Genomic DNA, 26230 nt, shown 5'->3' with positions numbered 1-26230 from the left:
TGTCTTCTCTTGGGAGGACCTAGAACCAGCCCTCCCTCCCTTTTCTCATCATTGCATTTGGGAAGAATGTGAATTGATTATCTTCCTCTCTAATGTCCTTATAGAAGAAAAAATGAAAATTAAAAGTGAACCCAGGGCCCTGAACTAGCTAAAAATCTGTGTTTTTGTTTGTTTCCATTGGCAATTTTGGGATATGGCTTATAGACCCTTAGACCTCAGTGGGTCCTTAGTAAAACTGAGGATTGCCAATAAATATTGTATTGCTTCCAGTGTCCCAGTAACAACTCCTCTTCCACCCCCCAATTCCAGGAGCATATCTATGTAGAGAGTCTAAGGTGGACCTAAAACCCTGCATCACTGTTACACCCTGGCAGTAAGGGACAGCAGTTCTGCTAATTTAGAATTGGGCTAGCTCTCCCTCTTCACTAGCTTTGCGTTGCAAAGTTGATCTCTCTAAGCTTTAGTATTCCTGTAGAATAAGGAGAGTAAGCCCACCTTTACAATGTGTATTATATCTATCAAAATGTAACAGACTTGGCATAGGGAATGCCGTTTCCCCACCTGCTCTTTTCCTATTTTACTTCCAGGGAAATAGATTCTATTTCAGGTTATTTTGGGTCCTAAGACATTTGGAAAGAAATGACTTAGCAAAAACTGGCAAGAGTTCAAGGTAATATTTCAAAACGAGCTGGCTGGCAGTCTTCCTGCAGAGTTAGCTAGGCCTTGCAGCTCCAGTAGTTGCTTCCAAGGATGGACTTTTAGCTCCACACAGATTATCTTTCAGGAGGAAGGGAGTATTTTTTTTTTTTTTTTTTTTTTTTTAGTAAACCAGTAGGTATTTGTCTTAACCTATTAGATTAAGCAGGAAATATTGTGCACTTAGTTGAGGACCGGTTGGAGGATAGTTGTGTTTTTTGTATTCTTGCTCCCCTGTAAGGATCACTTTTAAGATAGGATATGTTTCACGGTGATCCACAAGGTATTCTTAAGATCTTTGAGAACCTCAAACTCTTGAAAAGCAGTAGGTCAGTAGGTGAAAAGTTTATTACATTATAGTTGAAAATCATTCTCCAGGGTACAGTTGTATTTTTCAGAAACTTGTTGCTTCAGTAACAAGGAGCACATTCATTGGAAGAGCCATGTAAGGCAAGAGGCAATGTGATAAAAGCTGGAGGTCAGCCAGACCCAGGACTAAATCTTGGCTCAGCCACTTGCTTTCTTTACAATGTGGAGCAAAATACTTAACTTTTCTGGGCTGCAGTTTGCTTATCGGTATAATGGGATACCTGTACTGTAGGATTGTTATATGAGGATTCGTGATAGTGTAAAAGGACCTCACTGAATGTTTGGCTGCTTTAACAGAGATCAAAGGAACAGTGGTTTTTCAAGAAAAAAAAAAAACAAAAAAAAAAACAAACTTGTTTGTCTCTCACGTAATAGTAACAGTTGACAGCGAAGCCATCTGTAGCTAATTTGGTGACTCCACGATATTGTGAATTTGGTTCGTTTTGTATTGACGTTTATCATCCTAGCACCATCGTGTCTTGCCCCAGCGTCAGCTGGCAGGAAAGAGAAAGGAATGGGCAAGTTATTTCCTTTTAAGGTTGCCCTCTTTGCAGTGGCCAGCACTTAGTTACTGGCCCACAGATAGTTGTAAGGGAGATACGGAAATGTAGTCTTAGCTGAGTGACCATTATGCCCCCCTAAAACTTACACCAGTGTAATAGAAGGGATATTGGGGGACAATTGCCACTTGCTTCCAGACATACTATGCACAAAATAAAAATTATGGCTATTGTTACTGCTAATGGTTTATCTTTACATAACAAACTCTAGCTTTGACTATGTAATTAGCACATCTCATGTTTTTCAGTTATATAAGATATAAAATAACGCATAGTTCTTGTTATAGAAGTCTCTTCCTTACCATTCAAATGTTGGAGAAGAGTCACCCATCAGGTATTATTTATCATTCATACATTCACAGGGGATGGAAAAGAACCTACATGAGCAGTATGGCCTCTGTGGGCTGTCTATATTTGTGTTTCTTATGACCAGTGCTTCCTAATTCTCATTTATTAAACTCATGGTCATTGTTACCTTTAGAGAAATGGCATTCATTTTTAACCTTGTTATTAGCAGACTTGTTTCTAGTCATTGAGTGCCAAGGAGGATGGACATTTTCCTCCTTCTCTACTCCTGTAATTCCATGACTGTTTTTTTTTGGTGGTGGTGGTTGTTTTTTGAGTCCTAACAGAAGCCGAGCTGCCTAGAGGCTGATGGAGGAGCCCTGCAGGCTAGTCCTCAGAGTGATGATGAGGAGCACACCTGGGGGCCTGCGCTTGCACATGAACAGAGCTGTTTTTCCTTTGCATCTGTTATTTTAAGAAAATATTGGTTTAACAAATGAAATAAAGAAGACATTATTCTTTTTACAATTTTAACAATAGTTCTCTGATCATTAGAATATTTAGAATATAAAAGGGAAATTAGGACCTAAAAATGGAAACCTTCCATTTTTATACTTAACATTTACCTAGGGAAAAGGAAACTTCCATACTAACCTGAATGCTTTCTGGTGCAAATTTAATTTTAACTTAAAACTTGGGGGCCGGGCGCGGTGGCTCACGCTTGTAATCCCAGCACTTTGGGAGGCCGAGGCGGGCGGATCACGAGGTCAGGAGATCGAGACCATGGTGAAACCCCGTCTCTACTAAAAATACAAAAAATTAGCCGGGCGTGGTGGCGGGCGCCTGTAGTCCCAGCTACTCGGAGAGGCTGAGGCAGGAGAATGGCGTGAACCCGGGAGGCGGAGCTTGCAGTGAGCTGAGGTCGCGCCACTGCACTCCAGCCTGGGCGACAGAGCGAGACTCCGTCTCAAAAAAAAAAAAAAAAAAAAAAAAAACTTGGTTTGTATTGCCCTGTTAACTTTTCTAACACGTAGTACCAGGGAGTATTTGGGCACTCTCCATTGCATTTATTTGGTAGAAAATAATAGTCAATTACATAATAGTGATAATATGAGTTTATTTGAATTACAAATCCAATAGGCTAGAAAAGCTAGTCATATCAAACGATACATAAACTCCTATTTTGGACATGCCATAAATTTGGTCCATGTAATTTGATGGAAAACAAACCCCTTCTACTACATTATGATATATGGGTATATCTCAGATGCTGTTTACTTGGGCACCTCGGTTAATATGGTACTGAATTACTTGGAGCCACATTTTGCATGTATAGAATAATTGTGAAATGAAAGTTGAAAAATGTGATCAGTCACTTTCATATTGTGCCTTCGGGGGGAAATGAAGAAAATACAGTGGTTATATGCACTGGTGGCAGTGTTATCGCCTTACAATCGTGCCAGGTTAACTTGTCTTATTGCTTGTTAACTTTGTAAGGAATCAATGGCTTGTGATAACAGGTTTGATATAGGAGAGCATGGTTAAAATCGCAGAGATCCCCTGGCAAGCATGCAGTGACATCCCTAAGACCATCTTCAGAGAGTGCTCGTGTTAAGTGCCAGCAGCCTGCACAGGGCACTTCTGCTTCCCAGTTGGAGCCATTTTGTTGGTCTTGGTAATATGACAGTGCCGTATATCGGAAGAATGTCCTAAAATGAATAATAGACATGGATTGGGGCTTCTGGGGATTTGGCCCAGTTTTCTGATTTTCACATTAGGTTGTGGGCATGGGTAACTTTTCATTTAAAAAATATATATTTTCTCATAATACTGAATGAGCCATCAGAGAGCGTAATTGTGTCCCATATTCCGTGGTTGACTGATTGGCTTGCTGTACCTGACCATGTATTTTGGTGACAATTGGCTGCTTGGTGAGATTCATCTGGTGGCATCATGGCCTGTTTGACCTCAGGAAGTGAAGGATGATTCTCAGGAGGTAAAACTTCTTTTCCTGTGGTTTAAATGTGGGTCTCTATCCAAAGGCAGCAATGCCAGCCTTTATCTGTATGCCTCAAAAAATTAATGAGTGTTTGAGAACTGACTCATTTATTTGATTTTAGTTAGGTAATGATTAGATTATTATTAGTGGAGCTAAGTTTGAAGGTACCTTGAGTAGAGCTGCATTGTCCAATACAGTAGTAGCTGTGTAAAGTTGAATAAAATTAAAAGTTCAGTTTCTTAGTTACTCTAGCTACATTTCAAGTGCTCAGTATCCACCCGTATGTGGCTAGTGGCTGTCATATTATTAGCACAGATACGGAACATTTCCAGCATTGCCCAAAGTTCTGTTGGACAGCAGTGAATCTGTAGAGCTTACCTATCCTTGAAGAATGCCCTGTCCCCATGTAAGTGAGAGTGGAGAAGGCAAGGCCAGGTAGGCAGTCAGTAATGTGCTCCTAGAGCTTTAATCCCATGTTCCACAGCTAGAATTGTTTGGGAAGCCAGGTATACTTATTTACCCTCTCTAAGCTTTGTGGTGCTGAGATAACCTGCAGTTTACCGGGTATTTGCCAAATTAAACCTGTGTTTGTGTACGTGTATGTATGTGTCTAAGTAATATCTAAAGTAATATCTAATTTCTTGGGTGACTGTGTTAGGCTGTTCTTGCATTGCTATTAAAAAATACCTGAGACTGGGTAATTTATAAAGAAAAGGCTTTATTGGCTCATGGTTCTGTAGGCTGCACAAGCATGGCACCAACATTGCTTGGCTTCTGGGGAGGACTCAGGGAGCTTTTTTTACTCATGATGGAAGGCGAAGTGGTGAAAGCAGAAAAGGAGAGAGAGAGATTGAGGAGGGAGATGTCACACACTTTTTAAGGGCCAGATATTGTAAGAACTCATTCTCTGTTGTGAAGACAACCTCAGGCCATGAGGGATTCACCCCCATGACCCAGACACCTCCCACCAGGCCCCACCTCCAGCATTGGGAATTACAATTCAATGTGAGATTTGAGTTGGGACAGATATGCAAACTGTATCAGATTAATGTTTCTTTGAATACTGTATAGGAAAGGCTGATTTGGGGAGATTGGGTTAAATTTAAAGTTGATCTGTACTAGCAAATTTAATAGAGTTGCTGAAAAAGGCTTTTAGTGAGATTTTTTAGCCTGACTTAGCAGACATGGAGCGATACTTTCACTTGAATTTGATCTGCCTGGCCATACCTGGAATATTGTGTTCTAGACACATTGTGTACTACAAGGAGACTAGCCAGAAAGATGGATGAGTGGGCTAGAGCCCATGACACAGAGAAATTGTTGAGTGGCCTTAGGATGGTTAACCTAGAAGAGATAAAATTGAGAACCTGCGTTATGCATTTTCGTATACTTGGAGTGTCAGTCAGTGGAGGAGAATTTAAAGACAAAACTGGGTCCAGTGGGGAAGAATTTATGGCAGCGTAGATTTCAACTTATTATTAGTGCTCATTATCCCAAAATGGAAAAACTTGTCCATGAGGTAGTGAATTCTCTTTCACAGGAGGGTGTGACAGAGGAGATTCATTCATTGGATAGAGGAGTGGCCTTTGGGCTGTGATTGATACTGTAGTTCCACCATCCCAGTCTGCTCAGCCTAGACAGTGTTTAGAAATTGGAATGCTTTTGGTGATAGGGAGAGTCTTTTGTTGGTTGGTTGGTTGGTTGATTGTTAATAGTGCCTGGGGTACTCTGGCATCTGGGTCTCATGATCTCTAAAGGCCTTTTCCAGTTCTGAATTTCTGTGAGTGGCTTCTTAAGTACATGTGGCTAATGGCTTCTATTAGCCAAAAGGGCATTTGATCCAAGTTCGGGCCTAAGTATCTTTCACCCTAGAATATTGCAGCCCTCTAACTGTTCACCCTTCAATCTGGTTTACCTGTCTGCCATCCACCTTCTTTACTTTTCCCAGATCCATCTTACTCAAATGCAGAACTGATAGCACACAGCTGCTTAAAATTTTTTAATAACATCTCGTTTCCTACCAGGATAAAGTCCAACTTTTTTGCATGTCATGCAAAGCCCTTTGCTGTTTGGCCTCCTCCTGTCATGCCAGAATTCATTTCCCACTAATACTTGGTTCTTTAAAGCATTCCATGCTACACTCATGTCTTCATCCATTTTCCTTTATTTTTCTTTGTGTGCACACCCTTTCCACTTTAAAGTGTTTTTGCTTATGTGTCTTATCATACCCAAGAAGGCCCTACGAAATTCTACTCTGCTTGTCTGCAGCTGTGTCCCCTACCTGCTCTCCCTCTTCCAGCCACACAGACGTTCTTGCTCTTCCTATAAGGCCCCTACCCAGTTCTCTTCCCTTTGCCTGGAGTTCTTTTCTCCTAGTTCTTCATCTACAGAATTCCTGGAAATCCTTCAGGTCTCAGTTGTAAAGTCAGCTTCCTAAGGGAATCTTCCCCTAGCCCCAATATTAGATTAAGATATTTCCCTGATAAATGATTGCATAGCATCCTGTAATTTTTCTTATGGAAATTATCCTCCAGTTGTAATTATAGAGCCTTTTGAGCATTAATTCACTGACTGTTTTCCTTGATAGAGTTTAAATTCTATGAGATCAAAGACTATGGTTCTTGTTCCTTACTCTAACCTCGGTATCTCCCCACCACAGTGCCTGGTGCCATAGTAGGTGCTTAATAAATATTCGAATGAATGGATGAAAAAAACAAAGGCTTCCCAGATGCCTCAGGAAGTGTGCTGGCCGTTTCCTCCTAAAACTTCTCTCTGTTTTATATCCTGTGTTCCTCTAAGATGTGCTCTGTATATGAGTTCTTCACGTGAGAAGCAGGGCCATTGGTCTTACTTTCACCTCTCCACATGTTGGAGACTTTAATTAATATTGTTCATTATGAGAATCCTAGTTTATTTTGTTTCATTTTATATCTGTCTCTACCTTTATACTCTTTTACTACCCCAGTCAGTATGGGGAGTATTTTTTTAATGTTTTTTTTAAATTTTAATTTATAAAATTTTGAAGCATACTTTAAAAGTAGAGGGAGAATATACTGAACCTACAGATACCCATACTAAACATCGACAGTAATCAACATTTTGTCTTTTTGTTTCATTTATTCCGTAGGGGAGTTCTTTTGTTTTTGTTTTATGTTTTTTTTTTTAAATTCTGAGGTGTACTGTAGCTTTTTATTACTGTTTTTTATTAGAAGTACTGCATCTGTTGCTGTGCCCTGAAACATTGGCATGACAAGTATTCTCATCATAATACTTTGAGAAATATACATTAAACACCTACTATACACATATCACTAGTTTGTTAAGGTCTGCTTTTTAGCAGGCTTTGTTGGACTTATGAGCTTGTATTATTTTAGTTTCTTACAGAAAAAAATATATTAATACTTTTTCTGAACAAATGCCAAAAATAATTTTATGATGATGGAAGTAAGGCAAGTGATTTAATGTACAGAATTTCATTTTACTGGCCCTTTCCCCTGCAACCATGTTTGTATTGCTTAAATCACTGTTTTTTTAAAAAATTATTTTTACTGAGGTATAATTTACACACCATAAAATTCCCTAATTTTAAGTGTATGGTTCAATACTTTTCAGTAACTTTACAGAGTCGTATAACCATCACCACAATCTAAGGGTTTCTTTTTTTTTTTTAGAATTTTTTTTTAATTGTAAATTACAGTATTTTAAAGAATAAATAATTGGGCATTTGTTTTGTCTCTTCAAAATCCCAGTTAGAGGCCCCCTCTCTTACCCTTGGCTTACTAATATGTTCTTAGTGGCATTTCATTTGGTGATACTGGTGGCACATTCAAACAGGACACTTGTATCTGAGTGAGCAACTGGAGCAGTAAGAATGACACTGTTGCTCTCTGCAGATTGGCTGGACCCACCACTCTGGTGCTAGTGCTGGCTTGGTGGCTGAGGGAACAAGCAGGGAGTAGAAGAGGAAATGAGATGTGGGTGGAGTGGGAAGAGAGGACAGATTGGGGAGGGGAGGGAAAGTGGAAGACAAGGCAGACATAATGGGAAAGCCCTCAGTTCTAAGAAGATGTGAAAAACTTGCTGTTTTTTCTGAGTGAGAGCTTACATCTTAAAACCCGAAAATGGAAAGAAAAAAAAAATGCCTCCTGGGTCAGTTTACCGGAGTACTTTGGGCTTCCTTGCATGTTCATTTTTCTCTTTTGTATGTAATCTTTTGCCCCTTCTTCCTGTTTGGGTTTTAATTTTCTCACCTTCCCTGGTGGGTGCTTCCTCAGGCTGTGGTGTCATGTTACATGGTGTGGCTGAGTGGGCTAATATATTAGGGTGTTTCTGGTGCTTTCAGAGCACACAGGGGAGGAGGCATTGTTTGCCTTAGGGAGCTTCTATTCAAAAGGTCCTTAAACAGTGAATGATTCATGGGTTGTAAGCAGAAATAGGGAAGTAGAATTCTGAACTGCAGGTAAAGTTCAGATACTGTATCAGCCCACGGCCATTGCCATCAAAAAGGAGAAGCTGAATCATGACTTCCATTGTCATTTTAGCTTTATAGCAGGAGTTTCTTTAGGCTGTCAGAGTTATGGCTCACTGGTGTGTGTTTCCGGTTTTCTGAAAAAATGCACTTGATTTTAATGCCAGTGCAGAAAGATATCCCCTGCTGCCTAAGGCATCTTTGCCCATTTTAGCAATTGGAATCTAGCTCATGAAGCAAGTGTTGAACAGTCTTCATGGTAGAATGGCACTAAGTAGATGTATTTTCCATATCTCTCTCTCATGGAAACTATTCTTTGAATACTTGCAGATAATATTTCAATAATAGGGAGAATTGGCAGAGTAAGAGCTTTAAAACTTTTGTTGAATGAATGAATGCGTGAGTAGAATGAATGATACCTGTGTTGGATGTGACTAAGTGTGGTCCTTTGTTTCAGTTCCGAAGTTTTAAGTTTCTTTTAAATCTATTTCTTTTAAGATTTAAAAGAAATACCTGAAGTTCTTAAACTTGAGTTCTACGTTTTTTATCTCTTTTAAATATGCAGCCCTTCATGATAGGAGTTAAAACATGAACAATTTGCACATTTCCAGAAGAAACATGTTTGTTGCATTCTGTATGTCCTTCCGGTGTCTACACTAACCGATATCATTGTTGAGTATAGGAAAGTAAAAGGTGGAAAATCCCATAAACGTTTCTATCCTACTTTTGTTTTCCAAGTACTGCCATTTCTCACCATGTAGAGAATCAAATTGTCTTAAATGTGAATCTGAGCTCTGTGTTTGGCACATAGTAAGTGCTCAATATACATACATGGTCAGGTTGGCTTTAGGGGAACCTGAAGTGACAATTGCTGGCCATTTTATTGACTGTGCCCTTCTATTCCTTCTAATATTTACAAAATCCCTTAAGATTTTTATTTGCTTCAGAGAAAGAAATTTTTTTCTTCCACGTTAGCAAATATTTTAAGGAGTAAAAGAATGGAATGGACATATTTATAAATAGACTTTTATATTTATATAAAATATATAAATTTATATTTGTATAAAATATATAAATTTATATTTGTATAAAATATGTAAATTTATATTTGTATAAAATACGTAAATTTATATTTGTATAAAATATATAAATATATATATATCTATTTTGGGATTGCTTCTTAAGCTCCTGCTTTGAAAATGTAACGCATACAATTTAAAAAAATTAAAAAGTATATACTTTAATAATCAGAGTCTATTAAAAGCTTAAGATTCAATGGTCTATTATTTGACATTTTTCTTTCCATTAGTCATAGACACAAAATACACATTTCTTTTTTTTTTTTTTTTTTTTGAGACGGAGTCTCGCTCTATCGCCCAGGCTGGAGTGCAGTGGCGCAATCTCCGCTCACTGCAAGCTCCGCCTCCCGGGTTCATGCCATTCTCCTGCCTCAGCCTCTCCGAGTAGCTGGGACTGCAGGCGCCTGCCACCAAGCCCGGCTAATTTTTTTTTTGTATTTTTAGTAGAGACGGGGTTTCACCATGGTCTCGATCTCCTGACCTTGTGATCCGCCCGCCTCGGCCTCCCAAAGTGCTGGATTACAAGCGTGAGCCACCGTGCCCGGCCAAAATACACATTTCTATTAGGAAACCATGAGTGAAAACATCACATTGTAAATAATTAATTTAAAGTGGTTTCCTTTTCCACCTGGCCTCCCCTCTCCCCTTACACAGCTCAGAGGTGGAAATAATGGCCACCCTAGTTAATCTCAGTAACTGTATATTTGAGGATTTTGGAATGGGGACCAGGTGGTTCACGGAGAATTCCACATTGAACTGATAGCTCTTTGTATGTATTAAGCAGTGTGGTAGTTGAGCTTCATACTCCTCTCAAATAAGTGAAGAAAGTTAGCTAAATTTCTCAACTGAGATTAACCAAAATAAGACTCTTCAGGCGTACAGAGGAGTACTTGTTTCACAGCGCAGTTCCTTTGGTTCTTCATTCACTAAACTAAGTTGAAAGAAATCCAGTAAGACTGATTTTAAACCAAAATTGACTGTAGATACTAGAGTGGTCAAATGTTTTAATGGGAAATAATATTTAGATACTATTTGGAGGGGGTAATTCTTGTAAGCACTTCTGTGTCTAGATATATATGAGTGCCCCCATACAGAGACTTCCATGCTACTTTTTCTGTTACAAAAATTACTAACATCAGTTCTTATTCTCACTGGAACTGAGTTGTGGATGGAGGGATTTTCCTGCACTGTCCATCCTAGTTTTTCTAAGAAAAAAAGTTATCGTACACTTTGGTGGGCTTTAGTTTTTCTGTTGGATTTAAAAGAAATACCTGAAGTTCTTAAACTTGAGTTCTTTGTTTTTGATCTCTTTTGAATATGCAGCCCTTCATGATAGGGGTTAAAACACCAACAATCTGCACATTTCCAGAAGAAATATGTTTGTTGCATTCTGTATGTCCTTCCGGTGTCTTCGCTAACCGATATCAGGAGAAAATTTAAAAATAATTACTTCCAGGAAATAATTTTTAAAAATTTTAATGTAGATAGCAAAGAGAAAAGGGAGTGAGTACAAAGAAAGCAAGTGGGATGGGTTCTGTTTTGTTTGTTAGTACTAATAGCAGATGTGTGGTCCAAGTGTACCATAACTTTTAAGTGAAATTTAGCTGTTGTAAAGGAGCATTCTTCATGGGGTCACAGAGATGGTACCTGCAGTTGGATGCCCAGTGACTCCTCAACTTTGTGGACCCAGATGTACCCTAGACATCTAGTCATCCATCACCTCAGGCTTGTATTGGAAACCTGGAGATCCCCCAAATGCTGTTTTGCATGTAACTAAAGTTAAAGGACATGTTAGGAAAAGCTGTTCTTGACTGAGTAGAAAACAAATAATTGTATTCTGTTTCTGATCTTCATTTATAGCACCAGCAACAAGTGGTGCAGGCTGTGGAACGGGCCAAGCAGGTGACCATGGCAGAACTGAACGCCATCATTGGGGTACGTGGCCTTTCCATTTTAGCTCTGATCTTAGTGTTTGTCATCAGCTCTCTTGCTCTCTCTTTTTACATTTTGTTCCGCCAAAGGGGCAAAAAGCCATAGATGACTACAAAATGAAATTAAGCACTTTGCCTTCAATCTCCTGTGAAATTTGATGGCTGCCTCAGAAACTTTGGGTCACATTCTCACCAATTTAAGTGGATGTGTTCATGAAAACTCTCCTCTAAGGAGACTGGATAGCTCTTTTTCGTATTTCTTTTCTTTGCAATCAGCTTGTGTTGCTAACCGAGGCCAAAAAAAGGAGATACAGATTGCCCTGATGTGAAAATGACCTGGTTTCTTTTTTCTTTCCTCGAATAATCATGTAGAGTATCTTACTGTCATTTTAAATGAGATGTACATTTTCACATCTCCCGTTCTACTTATTCTTCCTTCCCCTGTCATGAGTGGCTCTTATGGGTTAGTGTCCATTTGAAGTAGAAATAATAGATGAACTACACTTTATTTTTAAAAAAAATCAGTGGCCCATTTAGAAAATCTTTCCTGGCAATAGTGGCATTAGTGTTGCATAGAAATTGTGCTGGAATTCATGGGTTTGGGCAGTCACTTCAACTCTGCTTATATATGTATGTTTTTTTTTTCCTGAGATTAATGTAACAGGCAATAAAATAATGTGCTGAAACTTAGAAATAATAATAAAGGCAAGAAATCACAGCTGTAAAGAGCATAATATTCACCTCTATTTATGCAGATTGTACAAGCAGTTCCTTGGGTTATTCTAGTGAAGACACTACAACTGTACTTTCCTCTTTCTGTCCCCTCCCAAATACTTTCTTTTGTGTATAGATTATACACAAAAGTCTTTTTTTTTCTGTCAGTGTATCAAACACACTTTGAAATGCTAATTATTTCATTTACTTTCATTAAAATTCAAATTGCTGAGTGAAGATGTGGATAAGGGTCGCCTGATAATCAATCTGAAGTGAAGATACTGCTTCAATTATTCCTCTGTCTTTTAACAAGGAAATCAGAACTCTGGGATCACTGCTGATGTTGAGGGAGCAATAGTCTGATTGTAGCTTGTTTTTTAATGGGCTATTTGGAGATCTATTTTGTGTCCCTCTGACAAAAAAAAACTGGTAGGAAATTAGCAGGCGTAATGAATGGAAAAGAGTGACCTTTATTTCCTCCAAAGTGCCCCTTGGAAAGAAGAGGCTGAATCAGAAGAAGCCATGTAGAATCATGAATAATGTTTGTCGTACATTTTCTGTGATGGGCAGGAGAAGGGACGGATAGTAGAGATGAATACATTTCACAATTGGTTTTTGTTTCCAAAAATTCCAGGAAACAGCAGTATATTAAATTTTAAAAAGTTGAGAAAGGTTTAATTTTAAAGTTAAGTATATATACATATATATATATATGCATTAAATATATATATAGTATATATATATACTTTAAAGTTAAGTGTATATATATATATATATATTTATGTATGTATGTGTAAAGCAGCTGTGCTCCATTGAAGTGTGTGCACAAGTGCAGGTGTTGTATTCACTGTGGATATTTTTGTAACCAAATCTTCCAGGGGTCAGAAGGGATAGAACCTACATTTCTCTACTGTCTCTACTGTTTACCATGGAGAGAATGTGCAGAGTGATCCCTGATAGGAGAGGTTGCTGGGTCATTTTTAGCTTAGTGTTTACTGTTTGTATGAATGGCTGAAATACAGATAGCCCTCCTGCCTCATGTTTGATTGGCAGCCTTTTCTAGGAAAACAGAATGGGTTATTATTATTATTTTTCTTTTTTTAGTCTTTTAATGACTGTACAGTGGAGAGATTAAGCTAAATAAAAAACACTTTGTTTATGTGTTGGATGTTGCTTAGTATGAGGGAAGATATAAAATCATAACAAGTTCCCTTCCCTTCACATCAAGAATATTTTTAATATTGTTTTATATTTATTGATTTTTATATACTTTATTTGGAATGGAATGGCAGATTGCCTTTTCTTGGGGAAATGAGGATTTATTAGACTGCAGCCAAGTTACTGACATATTGTGTTTATATGTATTTAATTATTAAAATAAAGCTAAGTTAATTTTGTGACCTAAAAACTTAAAGAACTAACTCAGCAGTACATGGCTGTCAAAGCAGCGTTACATGCTATCAACGTGGCATATACTTCGATATAGTTGGATATAGTTGGATCTGATGAGCTTTCCAAATAATTGGTGTCTGAGCAGAAAATGGAGTCAGAAATCACATAATCTGACTATTCCGGAAAATAGATTGCAGAAATAGGAAAACAAACCCAACAGTTTTAGAGAACCACAAACCAGGTGAGAAGGAAAGAGCTCAGTTACAAACTCACTTGACGAATTTTTGCTGCTGAGGTTCTCTGTCTTTTTAGCCATGGTAGTGCATGCATCCAGTGGTTTTTGGAGTTGTAACATTGTAGTATTTTAAAGGCACTTGCTGTTCTCTGTCCCTTGAGCATAGATGGCTGGGTGAGTTGGTGGTATTTTGACACCCTACCAAAAACAACTAGGGGTCAGTTTTTAGATTTTTGTTACTGGGTTTTTAGAATGCAGTCAGCAGTGATTTTCTGCACTGAAGGAATGACAGTTTTCCTTTGAGAGGCAAAGACCCATCTAAGCCCCTGCAGACCCTCATTTATTTATCACTACATATGTCTATTTTATATGTATGCACACCATCCAGACAGAGCAAATGTTCCCAGATTTAATGAAATCTGATGAAGCACCTTTTTAACTCTGCAATATTATTCTACCTTCATTGGTAAATGAGCCAAACCAGTGATCCATGCAGTTTAAATGCAAAATGCTGAAGTGAGCCCGAAACCTGGAGAGGCGGCTGTTCTCTTGACAATAAGCTAGTTGTGTTTAGTGGAATGAAACACAGTTATAATGATTTCTTTCACAGGTCATGTTCAGTTTAAAACTGTTGATAGATTGAAATAAGTTAAATATCGTTTATCTTTTATTTATAAGGAAGAAAACCAGGAAAATTCCTGTGTTGGTTTCCCATCGTTGATATTTTGTGTTTTGTTTTGAATTGGCGGTATTACACATTTCCTTCGGGCCTTCCCCAAGTTCCCCCAGTTGGGCTAGGGGAACGTTATAGATCTAGTTTGATTTTGTCATGTGTCCTGCTAGCCACTGTGTTTTTAAATTAGAATCTCTGCGAGATCACACTGTTGGAACAACACACGAATTGTAGTTTTAAATCAGTAATATGATCTAATTAGAAATGATGTTTTCATTTCCTGTATTATTAAATTGAGTCATCTGACTATCTTAAAATGCTTTTTAAATCCATTACAGTATATAATCAGTACATGCTGTGTGAATGTGGTTATGCTTAATAAAGGAGGCTGACTTGGAACCTCATAAGAATTTCACCAAAGAAACTACCATTAAGAAAAAAAGTTTAGTCAGTGTGAATAGTGGAAAAGAAAACGTTTGGTTTATAAAAATAGACAATGTGGTTCCTTTGGAAACCCCCTAACCCACTTTTTAAACCTAATTCTGAGGAAAAAAAAAAAGATAGAAATGTATGCGTTTGGAAAAAAGCACACCCCCACCCCCGATAAACCCTTAGGAAACAGGTATGCCATGGTGTTGTAGGAATTGCAGTTTAGCACAAGAAATGCTGAACCTCAGTTTTTAGCAGTGACATTTTAATGATAGGAAGTCTGCAAAATTATTTGCCATCAATTGTGAAGGCAATAACAAGCCTTGGTGGTTTTTTCACACTCTGTGTTAAGTGCTTTCAGAATGACAGCGTAAACTGTGTTAGAGAACTCCAAGGAAGTAAAACTGATTAAAATGTTCATGCTTGAATGGTGCTGATGGAATAGTTCATTTGGACTTTCTCTACCTCCTGCAGCTCAAGCTGAAATATTAAAATTCAGTGGATTTAAATCTCTTTCAGCTCAGGAAAAAAACATTACATTTTAATAGGTTTTAAACCCATAATTCATTGGTTTGGAGCAGCACTATTAAATCTATTTAAATATTACTTGTATTACTAAGGAAATGATTTAAATGACTTTGCCTTTACCATCCTATGTGTTTGAATTAGTTTAAAAAAAGAAAGACAATACCTTTGGGGTCCCCTCCTTAGTATTTTGTTTTCTTGTCCTTATCATATGATTGAACCTTAAATTGTGTGTGTGTGTGTGTGTGTATTCTACATTGACAACATGGTAAGAGGGTCTTGCAGTATGACTGTTTAAAAATGCATGTCTCTCCTTTTCCGTTATAGATTTCAAAACTGCCATTTTAACTTTCAAAGGCATTTGGATGAGCCGCGGTGGTCATTTTCCTTGTATTCTTTTTAAACAGTTTAGCCATTAGGCAGAAAGGGAAAGATATAAATATGTGGGTATATATAAAAATGTGTGTGTGTGTGTTTCCCTCCCTTACACTGCAAGTGTAGGAAGTATACCCCTGTGGATACATGGCCTCCAGTAACACACAACTTGAAATTAAATTTAAAAATTTACGTTTTTTTACAAAAGTATTCTTCCTGGGCCCACCGTGTACCCCTCAGTTCCTTTCTCTCTAGCCCTTACCACTACAACATGTGTCCTACAGCTTGACAGCACCTCCAGTCAGTCATAGCGTGAAGTGCTTGCTTTCCCCCAGTGCTTTGTGGGAAACCTTTGTGGGAATCCACCCTTCACTTACATAAGAACAGCCTGGAAAGTGCAGGAATTACAGCTGCATTGGGTAACCCTGAATCCCACAGGGAAACAGAGTTAGTGGAATACTCCCCGCATTCTCTGGGGGAGACACCTGTAAGATGCCGTCTATGCTACTCCACAAAAGGTTCCAGTAGGATGGAGCTTTAGTTGCCCACAGTAGTGATAGGCTAGATAATACATGTTTATTTTGAGTTTTCCCCCTTCCGTGGTTCACTATTCATAGGCCCCTACTCCTGTTCTGTGATCATTTCAAAATTACCTGCAGCCAAGCCCTGTCCCTCCAATTTCCCGGCAGACACTTAGGATTTGATTTCATAGGCCTCAAGCTACTTAAGGGGGCTTTACAGTGTAGGTAGGTAATTGTAGTCGTGTACTAGAATCAGGGCTCGTTTTCTGATGTGAGTTCTGTGCGTAAAACATATTTAACAGCTCAACTGTACAACTCAGCTTTTGTGTTGTTTTTTAAATAAATATTTTTCAGTAAACTTACAGGTGAGCTTCTCTATCTTATTCTGCTTCTTGCAGCTGATTACTATTGGTATTTTCTAGATGTATGCAATACAGAATGAAATTAAAAATGAGCTATAAAATAGATTTATCAGAGATTGTTATTTCAGCTTTGTTACTGTCTTTACTGAATATTGTACCTGGAGCTTAAAGGCTTTATAAAATATGCTGGCCACTGTCTGCGTCGTGTACACACACAGCTTGCACAATGGTGGAAGGGGCTGGCTTGAAGATGCACTCACTTGGAGGGCTTTACTCACCTGCACTCATCAAACACATGGCAGGAAAACCAAAGCAGTTTTACATCACATTCTTTCTTCTTTATCTTCTGTGGGTATGCCTGTCCCTCACTCTTTTTCTTTTCTGAACTGGTTCATTTGCCATGGAGCAGGGGACTACATTATTGAATGATGTATTCATAATCTAATCTTTCTGCTACAGTTTGATGAGGCTCTAAGAGGCAGTAATTTCCCTTCTCTCATAACAAAGACTCTCATGTATTTAAGTAATTTAAAAACTCTGCCTACACTTCAGAGACGCCCAAAAACCACTAGGTAAGGAATAGGATTTCTGATTTGTGCTTGTGATGTGCTCTCTGTTATTTTCTATGACAAAGCTTCTCTGGAAGAAATTTCTAGAAGCCGGTCTGTCAATCCTCTGACCTCCAAAACTGGGACTCGCCAGCAATGCTACAATTTTTCTTCCTGTTTGGAGCTGAGCCATCCTTTCCTCTCGCCCAGTGAATGCACTTCCATCGCTGTAGAGTTGAGTTCAAAGTGTTATAAGAGTTGCAGAATGTGTCTGGGTAGATGTATCTGAGGAAGGGATATGGGCATTGGCTTCCACTGAGAAGAAAGTAGTTCTCCCAGATCCACAGAGCTCGGCAGGCTGAGCTTATGCAGAGGTCTAAGGAACGGTTATATAGAAAAACAGACTAAAACAGAGAATAAGGCAACCTGCAAGCTTGCAGTTCCAGAGTGTTACCCCATTTTATAGGTTGTTTTGTTTTGGTTTTGTGTCTACTTTTGTAATTCTCTGATGATTTCCTGCCAGTAGCGTTTCTACAAGCAGCATCACCAACTTCCATATAGTCAGAGACCTTTTTCCTTGTGGTGTCAGACTGCTTTGTGCCCCTCGAAGCTGAGAGGGAGAGAAGAAGCATGGGCTATGAGAGGCAGTCTCACACCAAACAGGCAACTAAAGGATTAATGACAGTGGTTAACTGTCAAGCGCTTAGGTGAGGTTTTTAAGAACTTTTGTTGCCTGTTCTCAAAGCTCCCTAAGAAACCAGTTTGGGAATCCTACTGCCCCAAAATGCATTTGTGGTCTTAAGTGTTATCCTTAAGACCTTTGTGAAAAGGTTAGAACTCTTTAGTGAATAGCAAGAGTTACTTAATGATTATGTCCATTCATTCATTCGGTAAATATTTGAGTACTTTCACCAATATCCTATTAAAGGGGCATATTTTATTTTCATTTTGAGTGATATTTTAAATTGTCTGCTGAAATATATTCTGAAATGATCCTCAAGTTACATTTAAATCATTCTATTAAAATTTTGGTAGCTGTAAGCTTGCTGGTATTACATTAATCAACTACAAATAATCAACTTTTAATTAACGCATTTTAATTTCAATAAAGCTAGTTTCCATGGATAACAGAGTAAAGAGAAACAGTTAATAAAAAACATAAGAATGAGGCTGCATACATTTACAAATTTGTATTTTTTTATATTTGCAGATATATTTTCAGATATTTGGATTAGGAATTTAGAAATTCATTATTAGAATATCTTCTCTATTACATCAGATTTAATGAGACGTAATCTGCAAAAAGTAAAATTTACCCTTTCCAGTGTGTAGGTCTTTGAGTTTTGACAACCAAATACAGTTGTGTAACTGCCATCACAATCAAGATAAAGGATAGTTCCCTCCACCCCAATCCCTTGTTACTCTTTGTAGTCAGTCATTTTTTTCTGTCCCAGCCCCCGCCAACCACTGAAAACATGTCTTCTTCCAAAGTGAGCCTTTTTGACAATGTCATGTAAATGGAATTATATATCATGTAGCCTTCCGAGGTTTCTTCTTTTACTTAGCATAAGGCATTTGTGATTTGTCCGTGTGGTTGGTCATATCAGTAGTTAGTGCCTGTGTATTGCAGAGTGATATTCTATTGTGTGGATATACCAGTTTATCTGTTCACTCCTTAAAGGACAGTTGGGTGAATAAAGCCACGAGAAACATTCTTATTTGGATATTTTAAGTAAGTGAATGTAAGTTATATCTTTTGAGTGATTGCCTAAAAGTGGGATTGCTGAGTTACATGGTAAATGCACGTTAAACTTTCCAAGTAATTGACATACTGTTTTTCAGAGTGATTCCACTATTTTGCAGTTTCACTAACATATTACATGTGAGAAAACCTTTCCTCTACATCTTTGTCTGCACTTGGAATTACAGGTTTTTGGGAGGTTCTTTTAGCCATCCTAATAGGTGCATAATAGTACTTACTGTGTTTTTTATGCATTTTCATAACAATTAATGATGTTAAGTGTCTTTTTTGCTATCTCTGTATCTTTTCTGATACAGTATCTTCAAATCTTTGCCTCTTTTTTTCATGAGTCAGTTTTATTTTATTATTGAGTTTTAAGAGTTCTTTAATTTTCTGGATTTTTTTGTGTATTTTGTAATTCTCCCTATTTATAGTTTAACATTGTCAAAGTTAAACTTAGCCTTTTTTTTTCCTTTATGGACTTACTTTTGGTGTTGTCTGTAAGTAATATTTGCCTAACTGAAGACCACAAACGTGTTATTCTGGGGTTTCTTGTAGAAGTTTTATATTTAGGCTTATGATTCAGTTTAATTTTTGTTTATGGTAAGATATATGCATTAAGTTGAGGTTTTTTTTTTTTTTTTTTTTCCAGATGGACATGGATTCAGTTTTTCTGGCACTATTTGTTGAAAAGGCTATCGTTTCTCCATTGATTTGTCTTTGCACCGTTGTTGAAAATCAATTAACCATATACGTATGAGTCTATTTCTGACTGCTCCAATCAACTGTTGCCGTCTCTTTTGCCAGTGCTGTACTGTCTTGATGACTATAGCTTTCATTATTGATGTTCTCCATTCCATTTTGCACTTGTTCTTCCTGTTCTTCCTTGCCCTTTGCAATACTCCTCAGCGCTTCAGGTCTTTATCATCAGTATACCAAAGACTGGCTGATGGATGAAGGGAAAGGGTCTAAGCTCAATATAAACACTTTCTCTCATCAGAAATGGTGTCTACTCTACCTCCTAACATTTCTCTCAAGGTTGAGCACATTTTTCCATCTCCTCCTGGTCCAAGTAACGCCTTTAGCTAGACTCTTCCATCCTCTTCCTGATAGGCTACCTTGTTTCTGCATTTGTCTTTCTTTCATTCTACACATAGCAGCCAGAGTGACCTTATTATAAAATAGAAATAGGATCTGTTGGTCCTCTGCTTAAAGCCACAGTGAGTGTAGTGGTGCCGTCTATATATAGTCTCAGCTACTTGGGAGGCTACAGGATCACTTGAGCGCAAGGGTTCAAGACTAGCCTGGGCAACAGCAGGATTTCATTTCTAAAAAATTTAAAAAACAAGCAAATGAAAAACCCAGGAAAACCTGATGGCTGCCCCTTTTATTTAGAAAAAAGTCTGAATTTCTAACCATGGCCTACAAGATTCTTCGTGAGCTGACCCCTCCTTCACTGGCCTTTCTGCTGTCACATACCACTCATGTTCTTCATTCAGCTGTCCTTAAGCCACTTTGGCCCCTTTCTTCTGTCCCTGGGTCACTCCAAGTGTGTTCTCGACTGAGGGTTTGTGCACCAGCTCCTCTGTCCTCTGGATAGCCCATCCTCTGGATCCTAGAGTGGTCTTCCTTATGCCGCTTTTCAGAGTGTCAGCTCAGATGTTATTTCCTGAGGAAGGACTTTCTTGGCTGGCACTCTTTTTACTCTTTGCTTCTAATTCATTCTCTGTCCCATTAACCTGTTTTATTGTCGTCATTGCACTTACCATTGATTTGTTATGCGTCACTTTCCCTTGACTAACTAGTGAAATCTCGTTCACTTTTGTAGCCATGAAACCTAGAACGATAGGTATCTCATAATTTTCAATACATATTTGTATGATAAATATTCAGTAACTATTTGTTCAATAAATTTGCAGTAATTTGTTCATAATAATTTTCCATAGATGTTTGTTAAATACTGTGCTCTGGGCTATTTTCTCATTTGGATATTCTCCCTACAGTTTTGAGCCAAGATAGAGAAGGAAGCACATGGACTGATAGAAAATATACAGTTCTGGGTTTCACTTATAGTATGATATTAGGAATTTCATTTAGGTTTTTTCATCTGTAGAATGCAAGGCTGGAGCTGATAGCCATTAAAGTGCTGTCTAGTCTAATGTTGAATGATTGTGTAAGCCTATTTGTTTTGATGTTAATGGAATTTTTATTTTAACACTTGGGGTCCTTTTGTGTCATAGTTATTTTTCTAGGTTTATCACCTCCCTAGGCTTGTATTTTTTTCCTGAAAAAGGTAACTAAATATAGTAGACATTATTGAGTATTCGCTCTGTGTTAAGCATTTACATGCATTACTTTGTTTAATCTTCACATCAACCCCATGTGGAAGGAAATACTGTTTCAACTTTACAAATAATGAAACCAAGGGCTTTGAAGAGGTAAGTCGTTTTCTGGAGGCCACACAAAGAGGAGTGGCAGAACTGGGATCCAAACTCCAGCTGACTTCAGAACTCACACATTTAACCATTATGCTACACTTGTCTCTTATTTGTTCTCTTGACTCTGTTCTTTCTTTCACACTGGCATCAATAATCTCTTTATCTTGAGATCCACTGATAGGATTGTGCAGCCAGAGTTCAGTGTTGGAAGGAAAATGGAAACTGGGTATGCTGGGTGCACACACTAAGTGGTTAGTCTAAATTGTCTGAATTATATTAGTTCCACAGATCAGTTGGATACTCTTGACTCATATGATGTTGCTTCCTGTGTGTTGTATCTTACTCTTATGAACAAGAACTGAAACTTGTTATAAACACAGCTATTAACGCAGGTGTTTTAACCCAGTGTCCCTGGATCTTCTGGAATTTCATGCTTGGGCGTTGGGCTGTCAATTAAATGCCTGAATTGCTTGCAGAATTGCCTCTCTGTGTGTGTGTGTGTGCGTGTGTGTGTGTGTGTGTGTGTGTGTGTTTGGGGTTGGTAGGAGAGGAGTATGTATAGTTTTTGGAGAAGAGTGTTCACAAAGGGTCCTGTGACACAAACAAGTTTGAATCCATGCCATAGTAGAATAGGATTGTGCAAAATCCCGATATGAAATAGCAAAATATCATGTGGGGTGCATGTAGACAAAAAGTATTTGCCCGTAGCAGCATAGGGACACATTCTAGGATGATTGTTCAGAAACTTGGAAATCAGGAGTTTACTTATGTAGGAGGGTTTCTTGATTAAGAACTATTGTTGGTACTCTAGTTACAGGCAGTAGTAGGTGAGGCAGGGGACATGACTGGTGGTGAAGACCACAAAGGGGCCACCACCAGGCCAGTGGCTAGTCAGGAGATAAAAACAAGTTAGAACTTACAGGGATTGCCATTATGTTGTGGGGAGTCCTATCTTTGAAATTACTTCATTGCTTTGTGATAAGCTCTATACTTCTCTGCTTCTATTTCTCTATCTTGAGAAAACTTTGTCTGCCTGACTTGTGAATAACAATTATTTCATGAGATAGAGTAATATTGCAAACTTAAAAAAATGGTTTTGACTAAATAGTTAGAGCTAACTGTGCCTTTGACCCCAACCTCTTAGGAAAAACTCAAAATGGTACATTCTTGAATCCTTTTTAAGGCAGCTCCATGGCTAGTCTGACCCTTGTGATTCTCATGCTTTTTTTTTTTTTCCTTGGTAGATTCATAAAAATGGTGAGAGTTTATCTTTGCTCAGATTGTTTTCTGTGACCATCAAGGGCAGTGCCACTATGGTCCCAAAGCAAAGTGGCAGTAATGTTGCTTTTTTTCTTTATTTCCCTAGAGTGTTTCTGGGTTGACTCAAAGCAATTTGTAGACACAGCTCTGCACAAATTAATATCTGGGAGAAAAAACAGTTGAGAGGAAAAAACAGTTAAAGTTGCGATCTACTTGGAGTGAAAGCTCAGAGGTTGTTCTTGGGTTTCTTTCAGCTAATAGCTTCAGAATGGCCTCTGAGCAAAGATAGATGTCGGGGCAGGCTTTGTTGTTTGTGGGTTCTCCTTTGCAAGCAGAGGCTACCCTCTGCTATCAAGGCTAAAGCATTCCAGGAGCTCTTTCCAGGCTTCCTTACAGAAGAACTGTGGGCAAGTGACCCTATCCAGGTCAGTGAGATATAAAAAGATGTGGTTTTCTTCTTAACAGAAACCCATGGAGAGAGAATTATCCTCCTTTCTGTATTTTAATATGGTTATATGAAGGCATGAGGTAATGTGTGGAGCTGTGGCAGCCATCTTGTGATGGGAGGGGATGGGATTTGAGGGATGCCACACGAATCAGGGACCCAGAGCCCTGATAATGTTAGGTCATCCTTGGATTTGTAGTGTGGGAAATAAAAATTCCTTTAAAAAAAATTCAGTCCATTTTTGGGTATTCTATACCTTGCAGAGGAACTATCTTAACTCAAATACATAGTTACATGCCATATAATGATGTTTCAGTCAAGGACAGACCACATACATCACAATGGTCCCATAAGATTATAATGGAGCTGTAAATATTTTATTGCCTAGTGACATTGTAGCTGTCATACCACCACAGCAAATTACTTTTTAAATAAATTTTTTGTAGCAGTGTAGAGTAATTATAAAGTCTGTAGTGGTGTTCATTAATGTCCTAGGCCTTCACATTTACTCACCACTGACTCATTCAGAGCAAATTCCAGTCTTGCCAGTTTCATTTATGGTAAGTGCTTTATATAGGTGTACCATTTTTTATCTTTTATACTGTATTTTTACTATACCTCTTCTGTGTTTAGATACACAGATACCATTTTGACACAATTGCCTACAATATTCAGTGCAGTAACATGCTGTACAGGTTTGTAGTCTAGGATTAATAGGCCATTATGCATAGCTTATGTGTGTAGTAGGTTATACCATCTAGATAAATATACTGTATAATTGCACAGTAATGAAATTGCCTAAAGACTCATTTCTCAGAATATCCCTATTGTTAAGTGGTGTAAGACTATATATAGTATATATATATATATATTTCTATGTTAGTGTCATGACTTATGTATATCAAAATACTGGGAACAACCTGAACACCCAACACTGGGGAACTACTTAAGTGAACTCAGGTATCTGTACAATGGCATACCATGTAGCTGTTAGAAATGATGTAGTCAAGGTGTATTAAGGATGTGGAAAATGTCTTAATACATGGTAAACAGGAAACGAAGAAGCAGGTTAAACCACAAGATAGTTTGAGTTATTTTTGTTAAAAATGCTAACATGAATTCAAAAAATACTGGATAGGCCCACCATGATATTAGTAGTTTTCTTTGGCTGGTAGGATTATGTGTGGCTTTTAATTTTGTTTTTTCACTCTGCTTATCTTCATTTAACATATAAGTTTCTAATCTGAAAAAAGCTATAAGACAATTCCATTCATATGGCCATTCCTTCTCTCTTCTGCCCCATCTGAGTAAATGGTACAACTATCTACCTAGTTACTTATGTTTCAAATTTCCAGGATATCCGGAATTCCTCCACTTAGTCTCACTCTGCCGTCTTCCATAACCAGGTCTTTCTAATTCTGTCTTCAAAGTAACACTCAACTCCTTCTGCTCTTTGCAACCTGTACTGCCACAACCCTAATTGAAGTTATCATTCATTATTTTCTTGTTTGAACCCCCTGCATTACCTACTAGCCGGTCTCCTGCCCTTCATTCTTGCCACTCTCAGAGTTTCAGAAATAATAATAAATTTCAGAAATAAAATAATGATTTCAGAAAATTATTATTTTTTAATGTTCTAGCTTAAAATACTTATTAGTCTTTATAAAGGCCAGTTTAAGCTGGTTTACACACTCAAGCTTAAAATACTTGTTGGTCTTCTTTATATAGGCCAATGAAATAGAATAAAATACTAAGAAATAGATTCACTTGTGTATGTCAGAATGGACAAGCAGATCAGTGGGGAGAAAGATGGAAGCTAGTAAATATTACTGGGGGGCTGCCTGGTTATTCTTGTGGAAAAGAATTGGATACATACATGTCACCATATGCAGAAGTCAATCCTAGAATCATAAAAAGAACTTTAAAACTTAAAAAACAGGAGGAATCTTTTTTTTTTTTCTTGGAGTAGGATTTCTTAAAAGGGTCACAGAAAGCCCAACCCATGAGAAAAAGATTGATAGTATTTATTACTCACTTGGAATGAAAAACATCTGTTCATCAAAAGATACTTTAAAGAAAATGAGAAGACAAGCCAGAAACTAGGAGAAGTTATTTGCAACACATGTAACCAAAAAGTGATTATGATCCAGATTTATACCAGTTAAAGAGCAACTAAAAGTTCAGCTTAAAAAACAAAACCAAACCCCAAAACCCACCATAGCCTAGAGCTCTAATTATTCTTAAATAAAAGTCAAAAACCCTTAGTGTGCACAGCCTGATTTCCCAGAATATACTTGTATTCTACCCGACTTCCCCATTACTCACTGGATTCTTCACTAGACTTCCTTTTGCTTCACTGGTCACAGCAAGCGTCTGTCTTGTTCTGGGTCTTCTCAACTGCTTTTCTCTTGCTTCTGATTCTCCCAGCTCTCTGCAGTGTGCTGTCATTTGCATCCTGCAGGTCTCAGTTCAAAGGTTATTTCCCCAGAGGATCTGCCTCCATTTATTTTTATGAATGAATGATTGCTTACCCCTTCCACCCTAGTTGAGAAAGGATCCTAATCGGGCAGCAGGTACATCACTGGACTAAATGTTAGGGGCTTGTGCTCCATTTCTTGATGCTAATACCATCTCCCACTGACTCTCACCTAGGAGATCACACATGTGAGTGTTGGCCTGGTTTAGTCTTCTTCAAATTGCAGCTCAAGAGACTCATGAGTGTACAGTGAAGTCCTTTTAGTGGGCATAGTGGACTTTTTTTTTAATTAAAAAAGGGTATAGAAGGCTACAGAAAATATTAGAGTATGTTGCACATAGTAGTGTTTGGTAAACTTTGTTCATTTACATGTATATTCTATGTAGACACACACACATACGCACATAGACACACACACAGAAATTGTGGTCAAAATTTTGGAAAGCAAGTCTCCTAGATGACATCTGAGGTTCATTCCACCTCTAACGTTCTAAGATCAAATGCAGGATTACTGAACAACCTAAAGCAGATAGGCTTTTTAAATGCTGCTTTACTTTAAAAAAACAAACAAACAAAAAAAACAAGAAATCACAGATGGTGTCTGACTGTGTTGCCCAGGTTGTAGTATAGTGGCTATTCATAGGTATAATCATAGTGCACCACAGCCTCAAATGCCTGGGCTCAAGTGATCCTCCTGCCTCAGCCTCCC

At 38.1% G+C, this 26230-nt stretch overlaps 1 protein-coding gene across 24 annotated transcripts in view; it reads left to right on the top strand.

Moving 5' to 3' along the window:
* The window catches only part of LOC129479284 (transducin-like enhancer protein 4), a 151844-nt gene that overhangs the window by 44530 nt on the left and 81084 nt on the right, over positions 1 to 26230 (top strand). For 16 of the 24 annotated variants that reach the window (XM_055272169.2, XM_055272159.2, XM_055272168.2 and 13 more), the window contains one exon: positions 11317 to 11391. The exons of the other annotated variants lie outside the window; for them this stretch is intronic. In XM_055272169.2, coding sequence (XP_055128144.1) covers positions 11317 to 11391 — 75 coding nt within the window. The remainder of the gene's footprint in view (positions 1 to 11316; positions 11392 to 26230) is intronic. 24 annotated transcript variants of the gene reach the window in all.

This window comes from Symphalangus syndactylus, chromosome 3 (genome assembly GCF_028878055.3).
Source record: "Symphalangus syndactylus isolate Jambi chromosome 3, NHGRI_mSymSyn1-v2.1_pri, whole genome shotgun sequence".
Classification (NCBI taxonomy): Eukaryota; Metazoa; Chordata; class Mammalia; order Primates; family Hylobatidae; genus Symphalangus; species Symphalangus syndactylus.
The sequence above is the reverse complement of the archived record's forward strand: the minus strand, read 5'-3'. Positions and strand labels throughout refer to the sequence as shown.